The sequence below is a fragment of the Dermacentor albipictus genome, chromosome 3, assembly GCF_038994185.2.
Source record: "Dermacentor albipictus isolate Rhodes 1998 colony chromosome 3, USDA_Dalb.pri_finalv2, whole genome shotgun sequence".
Classification (NCBI taxonomy): Eukaryota; Metazoa; Arthropoda; class Arachnida; order Ixodida; family Ixodidae; genus Dermacentor; species Dermacentor albipictus.
The window spans coordinates 58,119,460-58,142,894 of NC_091823.1; the positions used below are offsets into that span (position 1 = coordinate 58,119,460).

At 45.2% G+C, this 23,435-nt stretch overlaps 1 protein-coding gene across 1 annotated transcript in view; it reads left to right on the forward strand.

Annotated features, from left to right (window-relative positions):
• Glut4EF (Glucose transporter 4 enhancer factor) overlaps nucleotides 1-20,949 on the forward strand; it is a 125,517-nt gene extending 104,568 nt beyond the window's left edge. The window contains exons 3-7 of the mRNA XM_065427841.1: nucleotides 6,984-7,192; nucleotides 8,143-8,234; nucleotides 9,161-9,383; nucleotides 10,108-10,218; nucleotides 11,681-20,949. Of these exons, the coding sequence (XP_065283913.1) occupies nucleotides 6,984-7,192; nucleotides 8,143-8,234; nucleotides 9,161-9,383; nucleotides 10,108-10,218; nucleotides 11,681-11,866 (821 nt within the window). The 3' untranslated portion in view covers nucleotides 11,867-20,949. The remainder of the gene's footprint in view (nucleotides 1-6,983; nucleotides 7,193-8,142; nucleotides 8,235-9,160; nucleotides 9,384-10,107; nucleotides 10,219-11,680) is intronic.
• The last annotated feature ends 2,486 nt before the right edge of the window (nucleotides 20,950-23,435 follow it).

The following is a 23,435-nucleotide window of genomic DNA, read 5'->3' on the forward strand; positions in this document are numbered from 1 at the left end:
ACTTCGCAAAGACGTGCAGCGCAGGCGCTGGTGCGCGCGCTGTATTAGTGAAAGCGGCGGTGCCTCTTCTTATGCGTAATGAAGGCATTGTCCTACCATTGGAAATGAATTCAAAATTGCTCATCACCCAAACTATACCGTCATAGTGTCTGAACTCTTGTGTGAGATCAAGGGAGGAAGAGAAAACTACCAGGCAGACAACGCGCGCACGGCAATATTACGCCGAGCAAGAAAGGTTGCACAAAAGCTGTACGGTGAGAAGTTATTCTTAAAACAGTTTCTATCATGCTCATTGAACGGCTACATGGTACGCTGTTTGAAAATCCCGCGCTGGTAGCGACGTGTGACAACACACGCAACACACGACGGTGATCCAGAACACTGTGCTTGTGCTGGCGCGCTGTCGCATATTTCTGCTTTGTTCGACCACGCATTGACTGTCACGGCTCGACGTGACGTCACTTTTTTTTTTCCGGCTGTCCCATGCGGCAACAACATGGCTCAACGGCCGGCCCTATGATGTCACAAATGTCTCTCGCGTCTGGTGCAATGGTGTCCAGTGTTAAGTCTCGCGTTTTATAGAAGCGAACACGCTCACATAAAAAAGAAGGAAACTCCTGCAGCTTCGTCGTATTGGCAGCGCGACAAGACCATGATTTTGGCGTACACCTGATGACGAAAACACACGCTACGAGACTTTTCGGGGCACAATTTTGGTACCGGCTGACTCGGCCTTGCTTTATTACTAATCTATAACAACGGTTACAATTTCCACGGCAACGTTCTAAGTTACACAAACACGCACAATTTTGTTCTTACATATAGCTGTCGTCTAGTAGCGAAGGAACTTTCGCAAGTTGGCTTCTCCTCGCAAAGTCTCTTATTGTGGGGAAGCCAGTTTTGACGAATATGTTTGGTGGGGCATCTGCAAACACACTTGAGGTTTACTGGCTGAGTTACCGGCAAAATCATTGCTGATCAATAGATTCTTGAGGAAGTACGTTTCGGTTGCTTTATATTTGCGACATGTTTACAACTGCGGTCCAGTGTGTGTTCATAGTCTTGGCCTAGCGCGAAACCGTCGTTCATTCATTGATGCGGCCTCTATTCATCATAATCTCCATTAGTTCATGCCCGCCAACATACTGCTTTACCGTAAATATTTTTTTTTCAGTAACATTCATTGGTTAATTCAGGCCAGCTGCTTCTTTGACGCTGGCGTGAATCCAAGGCCGGGTGGTGGGGATATAAAGCTCCTTGCGCAACAGTCAAGGGCAGGTTTCACTCGGTGTTGCGGCCGTTCCGAAAAAAGAAGGCGGGAAAACTGGCACAACAGTCTACGCTAACACAATGCCTGGCAAGCCGGTGTTTTAAATTTGCGAAAAGCGCAACGCGTGCTGGCTCCGATAGACTTCTACAAGCATAATAATCCAGTGAGTATTCTTAGGCTGCCATTCTGTCCGCCATTATTAAAAAAAAAAAGCGAATTTCCTGGCACGCGTCTCTCTAGACTTTGGATGATCGATATTCTGAGCAACTGCAGCGTCTTTCGAAATCGCAGCGTTGAACGACATGCGGAGACGAGGCGCGTGATGGAAGTGTCTTGTGGCGCTCGCCATATATGTGCTAAGAATAATAATCGGCAGAAAAAAAGAAAACCATTTTGGTCCCATTGTTTTCTTCGAGCGTCATATATGTTGGAAGATAGCTAGTATAGGAGCCGCGAGTGGTTTAACGGTGTTTTCGTATTAATTTGGCCAGTCCGTCTCGTACTAACGCGCCGGAGTACTTTCGGCTGCAAGTGTTGAACGCGTTATGGCTCTTGCTTCTGCCAACTGCACAATGCAGGGAGAGCGAGAAAAGCAGAAGAAAAGTTGAGCTCAGCGTCCCAGAACAACAACAGCTGCTTCGCGAGAGACGCTTAGTCTATAGAGGGCGCCGGATCAGTTTTGACCACTTGCGATTCTTTAAACGTGCACAACAGTCAGTGCACTATCGTTTTGTTTTTGTGTTCTTTCTTTTCCCGCCATTCCGCCGCCATCGGCCTGGATTCAATACCGGGACCTCGCGCTTAGCAGTAGAACGCCATAGAGCTCAGCCGCTGATCTACGTGTCGCGGCGGGTGGAGAAAAAAAAAAAAAAAAGAAACAGCAGGAGGGTTCGCTTCTCGCGGCTTCAGCGTGTGTCACGGAGATGCTTTTCTCCCAGCCGGAAGGAAACGGTAGTAGCGAAAAACAAGCCGCTCCGTCATTCCTTTCTTTCTTTTTTCTCCTACTAACGCCGGAGAGGCGGGGGAAGGGCGATGCGCGGAGGAGACCTTTGCCCTTTTCCGGGTTTTCAATTCCTCGGGCCCGTGCGGCAGCTCCTCCCATCAACGGAACGCATATCCGATGCAAGAAGCATGCAACGTATAGAAAGCGAAACGCAAAAGTCACGAAGTGAAGCCGCACGAGGCGATCGCGATTCGAACACGCAGCAGCAGCAACGTCACGCGGATGGCTCGTTTTATGCCAGGTTTTATGCCAGGTTACAAACAGAAATTTAAGGAAGGAGGGGCATGTGCACGGTGTGCCTCTTGATACGATCTTGACCGGGTGAGGTGGGTCTTCACCGCAAGAATCAGGAAACGACGACGAAGACGGTCATCGCCATGATGAAAAAAAAAAAAAGAAGACGAAAAAAGAAAAGATTGTATTCACTTCATTGGTAAATGGTTGTGACTCTCATCCGAGTCTCGAGCGGTTCCGATTAACACGGGCCAGGACGGCCCTAAATAACCCCTTGCGGTCTTGTGGTCGTCGACGTCTTTTTGGGGAGCCTGTGGAAGTATTGGTGCTATCGTCAGGTTCTGCCGTCGACGAGATCGTGCCATTCGGGTTTTCTTTCCTTCGTCCTTCGCTTTGTGTCTGCTCGGAGAATAAAAGGGATGACGCTATTTCGGAGAAGAGGGCAATTATGTCGACATGGGGATGCCAGCTTGAACACTTCACAGGTCGATGTCCAGGCTTCCCGTAACATCCTTTTCTGGGACGAGGCAAATTATCTTGTCATGGGAACGTACGCCTGAATGTCTCTCGCACTTGACAGGTCGATCATAAGGCCTCCCCCCCTCACTCCCCTTGCTTACTCTTTTTCTCCTGCTAAGCGTTTATGCGGCACTCTCAACAGTTACGTACGTTTTCACGGAGATTGAGCATAGATGTCAAATGAGGGCTGTGTGTGAACCATCCAATTCTTCATAGAAAGCATTGCGATAAGTGCACCAGCAATGACTTGGCAGTTAAAGGATGGCCTTTTCCAGAAGTACGAAAACTTTACGCAGTGCTTATTACTTGATCAAGGCATGCGCAGCATAACACCATACATGCAATGCAGACGAAAAGGCTTGAATTATGAGAGATTTATCACACAGCAAACACAGAAAGAAGCAGCGTTCTCTCGACTTTACTCTCTGAGGCGTTGAATGAAGGCCGCGAAGAAGCGCACCTACGCACAACTCTCTCGTGCTAGCACGCATTCTCGCCGAGACAACTCCCGTTTTTGTTCTTCCTTCTTTCGTGTGTATCGTACACTCAGCGGCTCTGCGAGTGCGAAAAGAAGAAAAAAAAAGAGGGGGGGGGGAACAGTATACGCGCACATCCGCGGGCGTGCGCACACCTCTGCTGCCTGCCGGCACACTTGACCCGGCATTGTTTCCCGACCCTTCCTTCCGCTCTCGTAGGCGCTGCAGCCAAACCAAGGTCGGCCGCCAACCAAACTCGGAGGGCCGCGCGCCGATTTCGCTCCCTGCGCTACGTTAGAATGCGAGGCAGAGAAAACGCGCACGGCAGGCAGAGGACACTCCGACCCACGCGGCGGAGTCACCGTGGCCGGTTGCCGTTCGACCGATTTCTTTGGGCGGTGGCGGCGGATGCTGTCCGCTTGCGGTAACGCCGTAGCTCTCATCCGAGATGCATCTCGGAAGCGCGGCGCGCCCTGGTGCTGCTTCGCTGCTACGCTGCCGTAAACAACAACAACACGCCGCTGCGCCGCGAGCCGCTCCCACGCATCTCCTCCTCTCTCGCGCGGCCCACCCCGGCCGGCTGCGCGTGCCGCACGCTTACGCCATCCGCTCGGATAGCAGAACGAGCCTGCACAACGCGTCGGCTTCGCGTAGCTCTGGGCTGCGGGAGGGAGTCCCTGACACGTCCAAGCCGCCTTTATACGCACCCGTGTGCGTAGCCGCCTTAAACACCCGTGTACTTAGATTTAGGTGCACGTTAAAGAATCCCAGGTGGTCGAAATTTCCGGAATTCTCCACTACGGCGTGCCTCATAATCAGAAAGTGGTTTTGGCACGTCAAACCCCATAATTTAATTTTTTTTTTTTGTGCGTGGAAGGCGGTACGTCAAACTGGCGCTCGTGACCATTGCGCACGCCGTCGCTGGCCAGATGATCAAGGAGCCGAATGGTGCTGCACTAGCGCCAGCTGCCTCGTCGTCGTACGAGAATGTAGCGCCCACACGCCTCGTACTTGCGGTATGTGCCGCAACGTAAATATCATTCCGACCGCGAACTCTACCCCCGCCCGTGTAGAGGCCTCAAAATAGAGGAGCGCCCCCTGCTACGCCTCTTTACCAACACTATGCTGTGCCTGGCGGCTCTCAAACATTTCGATCCGACCTTTGCCGGAGCTTGCCCGCACTGTGCGGAGAAGTCCTCGGACCTCTACCACATGGTGTGGGCTTGCCCATCCAACCCCGTTTTCCCCCCTTACCCAACCCTCCCCGGGAGGACTGGGAGGCTGCTCTGCTTGGCTGCTCTGACTACGGGCCCAAAATGCCCTGGTTGAGCGCGCTCAGGCGGTGGCTGTCGCCACTGGGGTCCCGTACTAGGGACTCCACCTAGTATTTGTTAGGGGCAGCCCCTTCAGGATCGTCCTGAGCATACCTCCTTGTACTTTTGTACGACCACTAAAAGTTTTTCACCACCACAACCAACGTAAACGATAGAGCCCACCCCGACGACAGCTTTCCCACGTTGCACTGGTGCTTAACTGTAAATGAAGTGTGCCAGTGCGCTGACAGAGAAGCTTTAAATGATATGCTGGAGATGTTAGCCTGGCTGTACGCCTGACATGCTACTTTGGCCAGCTGCTGGGTGATGATTATGATATATACAGTGACAAACACTTAACAGCGCGCGCGCACACACACGCACACACACACGCAAAAACGTCAGCAGCGCTTTCGTGGCGCCTAACGCCCAAGTGGTGCTTTGCCATGAGTCGAGAATGTGCCGCACTTCGAAGCTCGAGTCCTGTTGAAGGTGCAGTGCCGCCTTCAAAGACTCTCTCCCTCTCTCTGACGCGTAGCGGCAGCAGTCGCACAGAACTTTATGCTGCAGGTCTTCAGGGGCGATTCAGAGCACATTGGCGACTCCGTGAGTTGAATCTTAACACCTGAAGCAGTTGTGTAGGCCACGTTATGCAGTGAAGGCATGCTTGGTACTGTTTATCGAAGCCTCGCGGTATGTAGAAGCCACACGATAGATCTATTTTGTATAGGAGTCCGTACTGGTAGCTGGCAGCTGTCCAGAGGAATCGCTGGAGACGCCAAGCGTGTGCGGATACCAGTGCTCGATTTACATTGACGTAAGCGCGATCGAAGGAACCCGTGTGAGAGATAGGTAGCGCATAGTATTGCGTGCGTATATTTGTAGTGCTCGTCTCTGGTAGCCACGGGCCGCTCTCTTGCCACTGCAACAGTCCGGCGGGCGCCACGCGGGGTTTATCCGAATGGCGCCCGCCCACCGCTGGGTGTCGTCGCATACGCGTAGCACACGCCACATGCGTCCGGCGCCTGGGGCGCTGTGCGTATCGACCGCGCGCAGCGCAGCTGTTCGCTGCTTCCGTGGCGTGCGCGGACCGGAACGAGAAAGCGAACGACCTTGTGGGCGCCCTCTCAATGAGGGGACGCCCCTGACCGACCACCGGACGCTTCTTCTTCTTCCGCGGCGCCCGGCAACAGCATCGTACGCCTTGTGCCGGTCATCTCTTGCCTTCTCCCCCACTCTTTCCGCGGCGTCCACGCTTACGTGCGCAATGGCCCTCCATTCCATAGCATATTAGTTGAATTGAGCGAACTGCAGCTTTCTGAGACAGGTCTATTGATAACATTCTCAATAGGGAGTTTTAAAATAGGTGGCCCAATATTAAGGGATGCAGTCCGCTGGTCCTACAGAAGGACGAAAAGGGCCTACAATCGAATTTGGGTTTTCGAGTACACAAAGCCGCTTGGGTACACTATTTCTGAAACTTCCCAGCGATGGGCAAACCAAACCAGGTCTTCATTTGCAGGCTAATGTGTGAAATGATGCATTACCAAACCCAGGGGGAATTATGCACTGTGAAGGGTGTGTTGTTGGTAAGAGAGAGAGAGAGAGAGAGATCAACGAGGAGGGAAAAAATAGACAAAGGATGTAAAATAAAGCTTAAATTCACACATGTGTCTCATTCAGATGGTGTTTGACTTGAGGCTAACTTTACCTGTATGTTATCCTTTTGGTGGGTGAAAAAAATTGTTCCAAAATGAGCTGTGGCAGGTGGTGTCAAGAATTCACAGCATATACTGCTAAAGATGCCTTCTATACTGTGTGCTCTAGCTGGTCTGTATGTAAGTAAAGCATCAGTTCTCTGTCTTTGTACATATGTAGCAAGGTTTATGCATACAGACGTGCTGCCTGCATGGCATTATATGCAGGAACGCCTGTGTTGTCCAAATGCCATATATGGCAAGGCTTGTAAAATACTGCTGCTGAACTTGCAATTAAGGAAGCTGTGAGACCATAATCAGGATGCATATCTTTAGCCTCAGCCTCTTCTTGCTTGAATGAATGAGAATAAGCTGATTCATGACCAGTTTCAGACTCACAATACTTTTGTAATACCCCAAAGAACAGATGAGACACACTAATCACCACTTCACTCTTTTCTGCATAAACAGGCACACCATCATGGACAAGCTCAAGTTCAGGTGCCTCGAGTTGGGAGAGTGGCCAGTCACCTCCACGGACTGGAACCCCATCTCCCCCAGCAGGCCTGGCTGTGGCAGATGCACACACCTTCTGGCGCATGTCACCCACCCAGGATGAGGGTGTCGACTTTGCTGAGAACCTTGGCTCGTCTATTGAATCTGGCTGTGCAAAGAGAAAGGTACGTTACACCTGGGCTAGGGTAACGTAAAACTATTCCCACCTGCTTTTATTCCAAATCCACCATTAGTCCTCCGTGAGAGGTCGGAATGGCTAAGGCCCACCCCATATGGGAGAGGCCCAAGCCATCTTGACCTTCCAGGAGGGCTAATGGGGGACTTAGATTAAAAACAGGTTGGAAAAGTTTTACGTTATGCTGGCCCTTTCTCTGCATATGATTGGCTTGCAGCCCATGAAATAATGTTGAGCATGTAGCACTTCTGTTTATATTTTTGTCTATGGCAAGGCCTTCATATGTTGGCTGCTTTTACATGGACATTAGGCCTCTTTTTGGTGGTCGTTGTAGGTGACACTTTTGTTAGTAAGCACTACAGTGGCTCCTTTTTCTGTTTATTATGTCAGACTTGTGGAGGCTTTACTTGTTGTTGCTCTGACGCTCATATATTCCCTTGTACTAGTAGATACCATAATCTTAATATTCATTCAGTTCTTCGAAGTTTTACTAAAAACGAAGCCGCATTGACAGTGGCAGAACTGCAGTGTGATTCACATCGTGAGCATGAGCATAGGGGTCCTGACAGTGAGCTTGGTGATAGTTCAGCCATGAAGCAATGAGTGCAGAATTTTCAGTCCAGAGGTCACATTCCAAATTTTCTTTCTTCTTTTTTTTCAATCATATAACTTTACTGGAAACACTGGAACATGAAGTGCCGTTTGAAATGACAAATTAACAAATCTTATGCCCAGTGTGATTTCGCTGCCGAAAGTTGACTTCAACTTTAGTTTTTGTTACATGAAAAATGGCAGTTCACTACTGTGCTTTCTCTGTGTAATATTAAGCACCTTCACGCATTCCATTTACCAGTTATAGAATGTGCAATTAAAAAATAATAAAATCAGCATTAATGCACTTTAGTTTAAAACTGGGATGTATGTTACTCTCCCCTGCAGCGGGTGCTGTACAAGTGTATGTGGAAGGAGTGTGGTGAACGGTTCTCCACCTGCAAGGACGTTGAGAGGCATGTTCGTGTGAAGCATCTTGGGTAAGCTGCTCTCTCTCTCTCTCCACCACCACCACCGCACACACACACACGAATAATAAAAAAGCCTAGAAGAGGGACAAGTTAATTATATTTTTCTGTGGCAACCACCTAGATCTCCTTTCAATCTTGCTGCAAGTCACTGAAGATGTAGTCAGGTATTGAACTGCATTGCGAGCTACCAATTTGTATGAAAGCAAGAGCACATCCAATGTTTCACTGTATGATGCCTTATAGCAGGCATGTGAGTGGTCAGAGTGCATGAGCTATGTTCTCAACAACATTCATGTACTACTTGTGCTCAAGTCCAGATATGTTGTAGCAGTAATGACCACAAAACCACATCGTCATGCTGGCTCACAGTACAGTGCCTATGATCAGTGTCTTATGTGCAAGCGTAACTGGCCATCTAGCGCAACTGGCGAATGTATGTTCGAAGCCGTGAAGGAAACGCAGGAGGAAGGTGCCTGGACATAAAAAGAATTGTGCGTCGCTGAGTGTGCTATGAGTGCGCAGCAAAGCAATGCCACCTAGAGAAAAGTCTAGGCGACTCCGGTGGCTGCTGCGTATGGCGTGGCAGTGCAAGCCCTGTCTTGAATGCAATATGTGATGCGGACAGTGTAGGTGTCTGGGCGCACCTAGGGGCGATAGCTTCGTGTGCACTATAGCACCCATACTCCTGTATGTAATCCGTGTTCACGAAGTGAAATGTCACTAACTTTTTTTGTTGTTTGTACGTATGAATAGGAATGAGTATTGTTACAAACAACAGATAGCATTGACCATAGGCACAGTGCCACAAGACAGCATAGCGATGTCATTGCTTCCAGTACCATGCAGACTTCAACACCTGATGTATATATATTTTTTTTCTCATGAATGGCTAGAGGCTTCCATGAGACATTGTGGTCATTTGTTTTGACTTATAGGCGTGGTGATGAGAGCGAGGACTCTGCATCAAGTGACCATGAGGAAGAGTTCTACTACACAGAAAGTGAGGAGGATGATGACCTGGAGAGCGACTCTGGCAGCACCCTTCTTGGAGAGCATGGTGAATGTACCCACAATGTGTACACTTCTGCACCCACCCTCAGTCATCTTGATATGGCGAGGCCACCACACGAGGACCCCCAGTACCAGATGCTCGCAAGGGTGCGTACTTTTTTTTTTGTTGGTTGGTTTGTACCACCTCTAATGGAATAGTAGTGCTTTTGTGAATAGCAAGCTGAAGTTCAGTTTTGGTAAAGTGCACGCATTGGTATGTTGCACTCATTGAAAAACAGATGAGCATGTAAGGCAGCAGCACAATTTCATACATAGAAATGGATTGTGAGGCAATAGTATTAGTGACTTTCCTGTTAACTTTGTATTTTTAGCTGTTTTTGCACCACAGTGACTAGCTCTTGTGCATTAACATTCTTTTGTACTACCGGAACCGGGATAACAGTGAAGGCAATGTCAGAGCAGTCAGCTGATATGCCTCTACATCATGGCAATTCCTGAACATGGTTTGCTGGTCAATTATGCAAGGAAGCTCCTCAAACAGTGACATTGCTCTGTTTAAGTGCTTGTCAATGATTCTGAGTAAGCCATAGCCCATGTGTGTTTTTCAAGGAGAGTTGCTTGTCTTTTGTGACAAGAGTGCAATTGACAATGTTGACCACACATTGGACATTCCTGCCAATTGAATGAATTCTCATTTATAAGAAGGCAAAAGCAAGAAGCCGTTTCACAGTGGAGAGAGGTTCTCAAGCTAACCACATATTGGTTATCTGCATAAAGATTCTATAGCTGCAAAAGGGAAATCATTTTGCTCAATATATAGTGGAACTTGTGCCTAAATAATGACATTCCATAAATTTTTTTTGTCCTTTAGAGCGCTGTTCCTGCATCCCCGCCCAACCTGTCATCAGCATCACCTATCAACATTCCCACAGTGCAGCGATCTTTCACATGGCAGCCACATGCCAGTGCACCATCAACTATGGTCTGTCTTAGAGCTACTACTCCCCTTTTGTCCTCTTCCTTCCTTAAAAAGGTGCCCTTCTTTTGCCAATGGTGTGACTTTGAATTGTTTTTTAGAGCTATGTAGCAGAAACTTGTGCTCTATTTCAAAACTGCAGCAGATGTGGGAGCCATGGGAAGGCTTAATTGAACAGCATTCCAGGTCCCCCTCCACTTTGCCGCCCATTCTTAATCTTAGCTTTGGCTGCTGGCACTATACTCACAATACTTTTTTTTTGTCTGTGTGGTGTTGATAGTTTGTTACACTTATGAAATGCCAAATGTCTGGTGTATGGCCACCAATATCTTCAAGTTGATTGTGACAGCATGCATTCACCCTCTACAAGTGCAAATCCTTGAAACTTAGTGCCAGCAGACAAAGGAAGTAGAATAGGCAGACAAACACTGGCACTACTACTGTGTTGCCCACCTCTTCTATGTGCCTTGTATTTTGGTTCTTTGTTTTAGACTAAGGTATACCAACTTTCCCAGGGATCAGTTCTTTTACTATACAAGTGTGGCGAAAGATACTGCTACTTTAATATGAATTTTCTGCAAAAGAGCTCAGACTTGCGCAAATTCATATGTGCTAATTTCAGGAACAAAGCTCTGATAGACAGATACAAGACGAACTCAATAATTTAATTATTGCAACATACAAGTGTTTAATGAAGAAAGCCTAAATATGTAGCAATTAAAAGGGCATGCAACCATATGTCCATACCCTGACAATAAAAGATTACGAATAAATAAAATGAATAGATGATATGTACTATACATTTCACTACCTTTCATTTATCTGTGTTTTCTCTGTTGTCTTCATCTGTTGGTGTTTTCTCCCTAACGATACATTCATAGATGTGTGTTCACTTGAAGTTCTTTCCTACCAAGGACAGGACACCTAGCATAGGCTAAGGATGTACTGTATTCAAGACCAGCTATTGCCAAGGGACACTAGAGAGAGAGAGAGAGAAAGAATTTATTTGAGGAAATACGGAGAGGTCGGTCTGAGGTAATAAATAGTATTGCAGCCCATTAGCCTGCTTAGAGGGAATGAAGGGGAAAAGGATAAAAAAGGGGCCTGGGGATAGCGATGATGAGGATAGGCAAGGGGGGGGGGGGTATGTGGCTATATCCATTTTTGTGTCTATGTAAAAAGGGTCCATTCACAGCCTTGAATCTAAGCATTAACAAAGCGCATTAATAAACTGCATTAATAAACTGTAGTGGTCACGTTGGCTGAGGAGTGGCTCTGCCCTCCATATATTGGATTCGGTATTAAGTGCTTAGTGGATAAAAAAAAAAGCATTGAACATGCACAACTTTGTTCATAAAACAAAGCTTCCGAGCCAAAACTGAGCCATGTCTGTAAGGATCTGTCAGCCCCACTCCTACTCAAAGGTCCCCCCTCCTACTCAAAGGTGCGTCCTTTTTTTCTTGGGCAGGTTTCGCCCCAAAAATACATGCGTCTGAGCCCCAAGACCCTGTCTGCCTCACCAAAAAGCTCGCCACTTCACCGGAGGGTACGCTCTGAAAGCCGCAAGTGCCGCAAGGTCCATGGCATGGAGAACAAGGACATGTGGTGCACCCAGTGCAAGTGGAAAAAGGCCTGCAGCCGCTACGTTGACTGAGCGCTCCCACTCCTCCCACTTCTTCCCTTTTCGTTTTTACCACTACTCACAGTGTAACCGTTGTCATAATCGTGGCACATCCAAACTTGTTCATCTCATAGTTTGTGTTGTTGCATTAAGTTGCGCTGCAGGCTGCTTACTGACAAGCTCCACTGTAATCTAAGAATGAAGAAAAACTTTGCCAGATGGAAAAGGTTTGGTTTAACATGCACAACTTTTACGTGCTAGTATGAAGGCACTATTTGCTATGTTCAAACAGAGTGATTTAGGATCCCTTGCTTGAAAAATCCTTGTGGATGTAAAATCTTCTGTGCATCCTTAACTAGCAACCAACAAGCACCTTGTAGTTACTTTGACTGTTTCCAGTCATGCCATCATTTTGAGGATTTCTAAGAGCTGAAACATATGATCGGACAGAAGCAAGATGAAATTATTTCATAGAGTACAATTAGTTCTTTGTCAGCAATGCAAACTAGACAAAAAGGATGTCATGATCGTCAGGAAATTTGAGAGGTCTGGCAAGGATAAGTTTATGCAAGCCAATAATTGAGGAAAACATGGCTGCTGAACTTGGCTGACAACACATTCCTCCTTTAAGCTTGTGACATCAGGAGGAAAGCTTGCTAAAGGTATGGTGGTGGCAAATTATGCTTTTGCCAATTTATTTGTACAAAGTGTGTGGCCTGCAGTACTGTACATAGTGTTTTCTTGGCATGTTGACATGTGGCCATCATCAACTACATATTTCTCTATTTGTAATGTTATTTCCCAGATGACCACTTTTTCATCATGAAAAACATTGAGAGGTGCCACTGGCCGATTTATTCATAGCTGCTATCTCATGCCCACTGTGAGAACTGATTTACAAATGCCTACATCGCCAGCGGAAGCGTATTGGTCATCGACCACAGTGTTGGTCCAGTGTTGCTACCGATGCTCACACACAGCATGAAAAAAATTTAAAAGAAGCTCTGTTCCATTTCGCTTTCTTGTAGTAGCAATGTGTACAAGCTGAGCACATCCTTGCACTTCAAAATGAGTTGACTTGGAGCTGCATTTGTCAGACTTAATTGCACCGCTGTATTTGCACTGATTATGCCTGCATATCCCAAGCAGTACTGGAGCAGATGAGTTGAAATTTGTTTTGCTGACAGTGTTTGTTGAGATGAGGCGTGTTTGTTGTAGGGGTGCTGCTTTGAGCTCACAGACTTTTTCTCACTTGCAATTTGTCTCACTTGTGCCTTGCATTATGAAGTGTCTGAAAGCAAGAGGTGACTGAGCACATAGTCATGCAAAGCACAGGCACTTGTGAAGCAAATAGAAACAAAAGCCAGAATCAACATAAACCACTTGATTACTCATGGCAGGCTCTTGCAAGTTATTAGAGATATCCAGAATAGTGAGGACACACTAGCACAAATGCATACTGCAGTAGCAAAGAACAATTCCAACAACAGTAGCACTGGTGGCATCATCTTGCGACACTGTGATCAACCATAACGCCCTAGAAACATTATTCTGTTGTGTGAATGAGTCTTCGAAAAAGAAAATGCACAAAAATGCCTTCGTGATAATTACATTATTGGCGATACGTCTATGTCCGCAGATAAGAGGAGTACAACTGATCATTGCAAAAACTAGCGCTTTCACAGAAATTCAAAATTAAATTCTGGGGATTTGCATGCCAAAAGCACGATCCGATTATGAGGCACAATGTAGTGGACGACTCCGGGTTAATTTTGACCCCCTGGGGATCTTCAATGTGCCCCCAGTGCATGGGACACGGGTGTTTTTGCATTTTGCCCCCACCGAAATGCGGCTGCATTGGCTGGCATTTGAACCCGCGATCTCGTGCTTAGCAGCGCAATACCATAACCATTAAGTCACCACAGCGGGTGCTTTCACCAAAAGGGGCAAAGCATTTACAGCAACAGCAAAGTTTAACACTGTGTTTGAGTTCCTCAGACAGTGTTCTAACAATATGCAAAGCGACACGTTGGTGCGATGCAGCTTGCGAGGCAACTGCTGCTGCACAGCAGAAACAGTGTCCTGGCAGCTACCAGGCATTTCATAATGCTGGCGTGATGGGGAGCACTGCCAGTGGCGTCGCAGGCATGTTGCACCTCGATGGTGGATGAAATGAGGCTGAAGGAAAACCATCGGCATTCGTAGATTAAAGTTTACCGTTTGTTCCGCTCAAACTACTGTATGCACACAGCTGCACAGCAAAAGTACTAATGTTTCGGGTGCACAGCCCTCGTGTCAGCAGCAGAAGGCGGATTACTACCATGGCTTTGCTGCAAAGCCAGTTGAGCAGAGCAGTTGTGCATTCAATTGGCTTTGTCGTTGTTGCTGCCAAATGCACTGCATGTCTGTCGCTTCTCTGGAGACCTCCTAACCAGCCACACGCAAGCTGCACATGTGCCGTCAATGCCATGACAGCATGACAGTGGCGGTGGTGCAAGTGCACGTCAGGTATCCGTATAATTGCTATCATAATAATAAAAGTTGTCCATGCTTTGGCGAGATGAACACAGTGTCGCAAGACATTGGTGCCATTGTTGCTCCTTTGTAGTAGTCCAATATATGTTTATGTATGCTAGTGTGTGTCTTCTATGGTAAAGATGTCTCCTGGATGACAAACTTAGGCTGAACTGTCAACATGTTTTGCTTAAGAGATTCCAAGCCAAGCCTTACTTCAGGTTTACAAACCAGAAACCTGTAGCAGTGAAATTTGACACAGTTGTGAAATTAGAGTCTTGGCTTCTTGCGCTAGCCTACAATGTGCTCAAGACGTGTGTGTGTTGCATAGACATGTGCAAAGGAATGTACATTGTGCACCACTTAGTTTACAAACATCATCTTGTGCCACAAGAAACAAGTTTTTAACTGTTTATTTCTCATCACTCCCATACCACTCAGAATCCTCATTTTGGTGCAGAAGCTGAAACAAAAGCATGCCAGCTGCCTCTTGGGGCAAATCAGAACCTAAGGTGAAATGCAGTCAACTCAAAAGAGTAGGCAGAAGCCGCCCAAGTGTGCCAATAGCGTCTGGTCAGAGGAACTGCGAAAGCCTTGAGCCAATTTGCTGTCATGAGGAGCTGGCAAGGCATTGTGAGATGGCCTGGACAAGGCTTGCACAAGCTGCAACCTCATAAAAGATCAGCCAGTGGTGTTTGTACTTGGAAGTGGAAACCACATGGAGCAAATTTCAAACATGTTTTCCACGAGGCATTGCCATATCTATCTTATGCCACATGATAACTGCACTGTTATCACTGCCTAAATGCCTACCATGGAATATCCTCTTTTTTCTGCAACCAGATGTAATGCATTCCAACTAGAATTGCATCGTGGTAATCACCAAGTGTGAAATAGCCATGCTGAAACTAGGCAGCGCTATGCCCTAAATGTGTTGTAAACATTTTCGTGCGGTTAATGCTTAACACGGGCGCAAAGTGTACACGTGTGAGAAAGATGGGCTTTGTACACTTGTCACCAAAGTTTCGAATTGCAACATACGTACAATGAATGAGGCTTATCTGTTTGTCTCAGCACTTGTTTTATTTACATTGCTTGGTACCCTTGCTAAGCCCTGTCCAGGTCATCTTGAGCTGCTGCTGTGTTACCATGTGCAGTGGAGCTGTAGCAACTTGGCAGGGTCACTGGGACTGAAGTGTGCCTTGCCTGGTAGTCAAACAGCCAACAGCAATCGTAACCCCAGAACAACAGCTGTGGGTTGACAAAAACACTTGGAATCTCGGGTGCGTGCCACTCCACTCAGTAGAGTGTGCAACACCTTGCCTCATAGTCCACGTGAATGCCATCCAGCATGTCATTTAATATGTTTGCCCAAGTGCGACATTGAATCAAAATTTGTCAGTGTTTGTATGTAGTTGATTTCACTCTAATTTTCCAGAAAAATGAAAACTTATCATAGATAAATGAATTTTCAAAATGAGTGCCATAACACGTCTTTGTACACAGTGGTAGGAGCAAGACTGCCCCGACACTAATCATAGAAGCTGTGGCTCTCGATGCACTACAGTCATCTTAAAATAACAGAGAACAGCTTGCTTCATTTTGTTTCAAATGACCACATTTCAAGTGACTGAAATGTACATCACAGTGCTTCTTTAAGGCCTTAAAATGTTGAGTGCTAGTATAGCCAATTAGTGAGTTGTTCTCTTTTGGCGGCATGCTGTCAAAAATAAAAAAATTGGAAGGTGCTTAAGCTTCGCCTTTGAGAGTGGAATGTGATAGCATTCAAAGATCCCTGACTGCTCCTCATGCTTGAGCAACTGCAGCTTATACGTAACCATAATGTAACCATAATGCATGAAGGCGAGCTTTCTGGTGGAAATGTGGCCTCATGCATGGGCCAATCTTCTGTTATTGTTTCGCACTTTTGATATTTCAGTCTGAGAAGATTTAAAATAAAAGGCATGCACTGTGGGTGTTTTTGTTTTGTTTCATGGCATTTGTTTATGGGCTGCCATTCTCAAAATTCCGAGGAATAACTGCGTTAAGAATTTAAGACAAGGCATGAGCAACTTTAGTGATAGAACAACTTTAGTGCCAGATAGAATATGCGTGGTTCGGAATGATTATCTGGTCAGCTGGCGCCGATGCTTACGTGGACATTAGATTTTCTGCGGCACGGGGCCCTTAATGCTATTGCATTAAAACTGAAACAGGGACATTGGATGAGAAACATGCATTGCAGGAAGGTTATCTGGGGAAGGGAGACTGCTGTAGCCAATCAAACACACAGCATCTTGCAAACTGCATGGGTTAGAAAGACTAGTTTTGCTATACGGCCAATGGACCTCCTGTCTCTCTTCTGGAAGTAGACTAAAGCACAATATGCTTTTTACTAACTCATTGTCAATGTCCAAATGTCATTGTACGTATCTGTTTTCATCTTGCCATCATATTACAGTCACCGTGTTGGCATTATGCATTTGGTGGCTTTGCGACACTAATGCAAAAACGATTGTTTGGATCCGCAACGAGAATGTGTATCTAAACAACTGCTGCTGCTTTTGCGTGACAAAGCTGTCAACGCTACATTTTTGAAGATTGTGTAGGCCAACTTGTTACCCATTGTGCCAGTGTCCTTACACAGCTTACACAACAGAACATGCAAAATTCAGCAGTGAAGTATGTCATATTATCATGCTTTAAAATACTTTCATGTTGAAATAGCCGACTTGGTGCACATAAAAATCTGTGGCAGGATTGTCATTATGACGTGACTGGTGGCATTCCAGTGTACTGTGATTGCATACTGAATGGTCTCACAGAAGGATGTCATAGTGCGTGTATCTGTGCTGTCCTGTGCCTCGGTGTGTACATGTAAAAGAGAACTGCTATTGAAATGGATGAAGATAACCGGTGCCAGATTTGTAGGGTTAGTCCGCCACTAAGCTGTACAGTCGGGTGGAGCTGATTAATCATTTGCTGTCTTGACACAATCATGCAGCAATGTCTGATGCATGCAGGAGGTACGGAAATAGCATTGACTTTTGCTCATGGGTGTACCCTGTCACTTGTACGGGAGGGAAAATAGCTGTTGACTGGCACAAACTGCACAGTTTTTACCCTGCCAAAAACAGTCAGATGCAAGCAAATGTTACTTTACAATGAGGAGCTGGTGCACTCATGTATCATATTGTGGAGTGATTGCTTCTAGCAGTATTTTCACTTCGCTTAATCCTTCAGCTCCCAGGCCTGAGCTGCACTCAACCTAGCAGATTGTACCAACATTGCCAAAGACGAATACTGCTCGTCCAAGCTGCACTTCAAATATCTTACTCTTTTGGGCACAGTGATTTGTGAAGGATAAGGTAGACCAAAAATTTACTTTACAAACCAGGCATCAGCAATACGATAACACCTATCTTTAGTCTTTTGTAGCATAAATAAATGCACTGTAAATCTTTAATACGCACACTGTTTTCGCAACAGCTTGCAGCTTTGTGCAGTCAGCAGTTGCCACAGTTCATTGAGACCCACTCTGAAATGCTGTGCAAGACTTATAAGCATGCAATACGATGTCTTTGCAATATCTTCATGGCTTTTGTCATGTAAACTGTTTGTTGATTGCAAGCTTGCGAGATAGTTTTTTTCTTCTGTGCTGAAAATCGAAGTGGTAGCGCATAATCCAGCATGCTTAGTTCTCAGTTCTTGATGATCTGTGTGCAGGTTTGTTCTTGTTGGCTTTGACAGGATAGCTGTTTTAGAGTGGAACTGTTGTGGTGGTCTGTTCAGACAACCAGCCGTGGTGCGTCAGACAAATGTTGCATGAGAACATATGAGAATTGTGTTGGTTGCCATGCTAGGAGCACAAAACAGGTCAGTAGTAGCTTCGACACTCAGTGGAGCAAAAGACATGGTGCCTTGAAAAGGTTACAAAAAAAAATGACTTGTTAAGGAAATGGCACTGTGCTACACTTCTGTATATAACTGCAATATTGATGTTGTTGAAGTGCATATTTTATGACAAAGTGTACACATAAGAATTCTGTCATAACAGCAGGGCAGTCACAGATGTTTCTTTTTTTATATATGCATATAAATATTTGCTGTATGTCGGAAGAGCAAAAAGAAAAAAAAATCATCTTTTTGTATCTTGAATAAGATATATATATCTATATACAAACTAATGTTCATAATGTACATAGTACCGTTTGTGTAGTGTTTCACAAAACTGTGAAGAGTAAAAAAATAAAAATAAAAAAATGAAGGTTGCTTGTAAATTATGTAAAAAGGATAAAACATAAATTATTCATGGATAAAATGGAACCCAACCAAACATACAGGAAAGCCCAGTGGTACTTTGAGTAAAATCCAGTCAGAGAATTGTGTACTTATAAGCTGTACATAACTAAGTTTACTCAAGCCAATGTCCTGCCTTGTACATATACTTTCAGAGAATATATATGCAGCTGCGTAGAGGAACATGGTTGGCACAGCAATTCCGATCTCCAGGAGTTAGGCCTGCTAATAGAGTTGGCTATGATACCAATGCATGTCAAATATGCAATTTTCAGAGTTTTCAGTGCTCAAGAAATGAATAAGCTTTCCAAGTAGTAGTCCCAGTTTTCTTGGACTCCTAATGACTTAAATTTTTGCCCTGTGCCTGTGTTCCTTTTCGAGATGACATTGTAACGATATAAAGGCCATGGAACCATTAGCACAGGGAGTGACATGGCAACAAGGATTGTAGTACCATTTTAATTAATATATTTGCAACTTCAGTAGTCCACTCTTTAGAGCTTAGTGTTCCTTCTCCCTTAGTTTCACAATGAAAAATAATAACGTGATAATTTGTGTCAGAATTGCAACTACTGTATATGGCTATGCACCCGCCCTGGGAATCGGCTCACTCCTCAGTTCAACTGGCAGAGTATTTGATGCCACATACTAGAGTGTTTTAGTTCAGTGTTTTTTGGCTCAGTGTTTTCTCTGCTTGGCCTATGCGTGTCAGCTGTGAATAGTGGATCACTCTACCCGCAACTGATACAGCTAGCCCGCAGATTTTGTTTTGATTGAGTATTTATCCAAAGTTTATTGGCAGGCACGATTAGCCCAACTGAAATGACAAGAGAGCGAAGGTTGTCATCAATTTTACTAGATCATACGGCCAGACTACAGATGCCACCTTTCACAATTTCTTTCAGTTGTGTGCTGCATTAGTTGAGCTAATTCTGCTGCACATACCGTCACGTAGCAGGCAATTTAAAGTGGCCATCTGCAACTTGGCTGCCAGGATTGGTGGTGCGTACGACCAGTCACCATTGCTTTCTGCATGGGATTGTGCACTATCAAGTTTGCCCGGCTGGCAAGAAGGCGACGCAAGGAGTCACATGCAGTGCGGCGATTAAGTGACTGATACAGTAATCAAGAGCTATTTATATACATTTTCTTTCATTTCACTGGCCTTCTGCTTTGCCAGCATCTTCCTCTCTTTCTGGAACACTGGGACTCAGCAGCCAGAAAATGTACATGGCTGAACACGTGGCAAAAAACACAGCCAAGACACTCTAGTCATGATTCCTGTTTGGAACCGATAGCTTCTGCGAGTTAGCATCAATAGCTATGTGCCTGTTGCACAATTCTGGGTCGTAGACCTAGAGTTGCCAGGGGATGTGATGATATGAGGAACGAAATCTGAAACAAAAAATTACCAGATTAACACTCCATGCACAATGAAACGCTCCCACTATGTTGACAGGTGTGTTTTTTGAGCAGCAAGATTCTCTTGCAGTGCTTGTAAATTCTTTCTTAGGCAATTTACCTATTAGCATTATTAGAAAAGTGGCAAGCAGCAGCAAAATGTTGCAAGTAACCTTTGTACAATTTTTTCCATCTTAAACTATGCGGAGAGAATAAAAGAGAGAAAAAAAAAAAAACAGAAGGCAAGAAATGTGCACCCATGATCATACCATTGCAATGTTAGCTCAAGGAATGTTGGTGCAGGCAGCAAGCATACGATAACAGTTTAGGCTGTCATCAGCAATTTGGCAGCGAGCAAAGGAGAAAGGCTTGAAGGGCTTTGACTGGCACTTGGGTACAACACAGGACATGTGTGACTGTATTGGATACAAACCCGAGCTCAAAGGAACAGATATGAAAGTCCCGATGCAATGCCCATGTTTGTATTCTTTCAACGAGCCACATTATATGGCCCTCCACCTACATGTTTTGGTTCATAAATTAATGCTGTTGTTGTTTTGTTGCTATTACCTACAAGTCTGTGTTGCAGTCCGTGCTAAACTTGCCCACTTGCTTCATCTTGCACTATACTAAGAAATGGTGAGCGTGTAGTTGCAATACCTTGTGTAGTACCGAGATGTGTCCAAGTTACTGTGTGCACAACGTGTCATTACATACTCCTTGCATGTCATTGACCCCATGCTATGTGCAAGAAAAAAAAAATTGTACATACGACAAACATTATCACCTGTTTTTTCCAGTCTACATGTTTTGACTGTATTGTGAAATGGAAAAGTATCTGTTTAAACCTAAATTTTTTTCTCTCGAAGTTTAAATAAATGTCTTCTTAAGTATACTGACAATGGTGTCTTTTGTCTCGTGTCAATGTACTTCATCTGCATGTCTTGCGACAGGAATTCGAGTAGTTTCTAAGCAAAACAACCTGTAAAGCACTGTGTGGACCTGCACAGAAAGAAATTTGCGTTCAATCGAAAAATTATGAGATTTTACCTTTCAAATTCACAATTTATGATTATAAGGCATGCCATAGCAAGCAACTCCAGAAATTTTGATCACCTGGGGTTCCTTAACGTGCGCCTAAATCTAAGTACGCGGGTGCTTTCGCATTTCACCCCCATCTAAATGCGGACACCGTGGCCGGGATTCAATCCTGCAACCTCGTGCTCTGCAGCCCAACACCATAGCCACTAAGCAACAATGGTGGGTTACATTCAGTCAAGACTGTGCATCTCAATGCAATTAAGTCCAGCCGAGCGCACTATTTAACATGAGGGCTACTTACCAGGTGTCAACAAGTCACATTCGAAGTCATGCTTTTCCAGAAATGTTTTTTGAAAATCAGGTTATCCATATTATCCATATAGGAGCAGCACTTCATGCTCTGCCAGGAACAAGTGCCGTGCTGTGCAAATAAGGTTGCAGTGGAAAGACTTGGCCAGTCCATATTTACAGGCATTAGTTAATCTGCAGCGAGGTATTGTGGTTCCAACAAACATTTGCAATGGAAAACACACACTACCTTTGAGAGCAGCTGTGTGGACCAAGTGGAAATGGCCCATGAACGCATGCTATTGCATTGTCAAACAAGCACACTCCGTATAGCACACACATTATTTCGTATACTGTAGAAATGTGCAATAGTCTCATTACCCTTGCAAAAACGTGCTGTAAGGATGCACAGAGAGTAACACAACGTTTATATGAATACACACACTAGCAAATTGGCAAGCGGTTACGTTAATCTCCGATTCATGCAGCTGTATCAACATGTGTATGGAGAAAGGCAGTGCGATATAAGTGGACAGGTTATGAACAAATCCACTGAACTAGAAGGAGTTCCCAGTACTTATCAAATGTTGCCATATTGTCCATAGTGCGCTCACAATTAGACCTAAGCTAATGACATAAGCTAGTCTTCTTCAGTTGCACCACAACACTGAAGAGCCGCTTATGGTTTCAAAACAATATTTGTGCCAATTCACAAATAATCTGCAACAGTGTAGTTCCAATTGAAATAAGCGCATGCATCAAAGGGAATCTTTTCCTTTTTTCTAATCCCACACAGAAGAGAATTTGCCAAGCTGGCTCGCTGCTTATTAGTGACAACAGCAAAGCATGCTGTTGTAAGGCAATGTGACAGCCTAGATAACACACTACATTGGCTGAACTCCGCTAAATACTATTCCAATTCTTAGTCAATCACTGAAGCCAAGTAGCGCTGGGCTTGATGCCTATTTGGGAGGAAACTAAGTAATTGAGTTGATCAGATGTCCAGGTTTCCCTAAGACTCGCTGCGGTAACTCGGTGGCTTTGGCGTTGCACTACTAAGCATGAGGTCATGGGTTCGATTCTGGCCATGGCGGCTGTGTTCTGATGGCGAGTGGAATGCACAATCTTGTACCATGCATTAGGCGCACGTTAAAGAACCCCAGGTGGTTCAAATTAATCCGGAGTCCTCCATTACAGTGTGCTTCATAATCGGTTCATAGTTATGGCATAATTTTATTTTCACTAGGGCAGTCCCATTTTTCAACCTAATTTGACTCGCCCCACCTTCTTGCTGATTTTGGCGCTAAAGTTCCATATTCAGGAAAAGAGGTTAAGTTCACAGGGAAGGCTAATAGCCGTTTTGGAATGAAAAAAGATTGGAATAGTTTTACATTACATGGCCCCAGGTTACCTGAGGGGAGATGTGCAAAACACGAAGTGAAGCAACAAGCAACGCAGCCATCTAGTTCCAGTTTAATGTGTAATTGAAACCTACAGCTTTACCGATCCTCGTTGTATCCTAGAAACTAAATTGTTTTAAATGAATTTTTCTCAATGCTATAAATCACATCGTGTTCAAACATTTAAGATTGCCTTGTCAATTGGTTATTATTCATGATAATGCAAATTCAAAAGCTAAATACATGTAATTTAAAAGGAAATAATAGGACCATTATGTCTCACTAATGAAATAAGACCTTTTTTTCAAGTAGGTTTTCCACCTCCTTAGGGCTGCACAAAAAAAAGGAGGACATTTAAGCTTTGCCTTTAATAGTGGAACGTGATAGCATTTAAAGATTCCCGAGTGCTTCTCATGCTTCCCGGCAACTGCAACCGTAACCGTAATGTTTACCGGGAAACACTGGCGGCGAACGCTATGCACGAAGGCAAGCTCTCTGGTAGAAATGTGGCCTCTTACATAGGCTGCGATGCGGCGGAGGAGAGTATATTCTGGAGATGTTGCAAGGAACCGGGTGCACCGCTTTATGGCCCTTTAGGTTTGCACGCGCAAAATCTGGGAGGCCATGGCCGCCCTATGAATGGTAAAAACGCTGGAAAA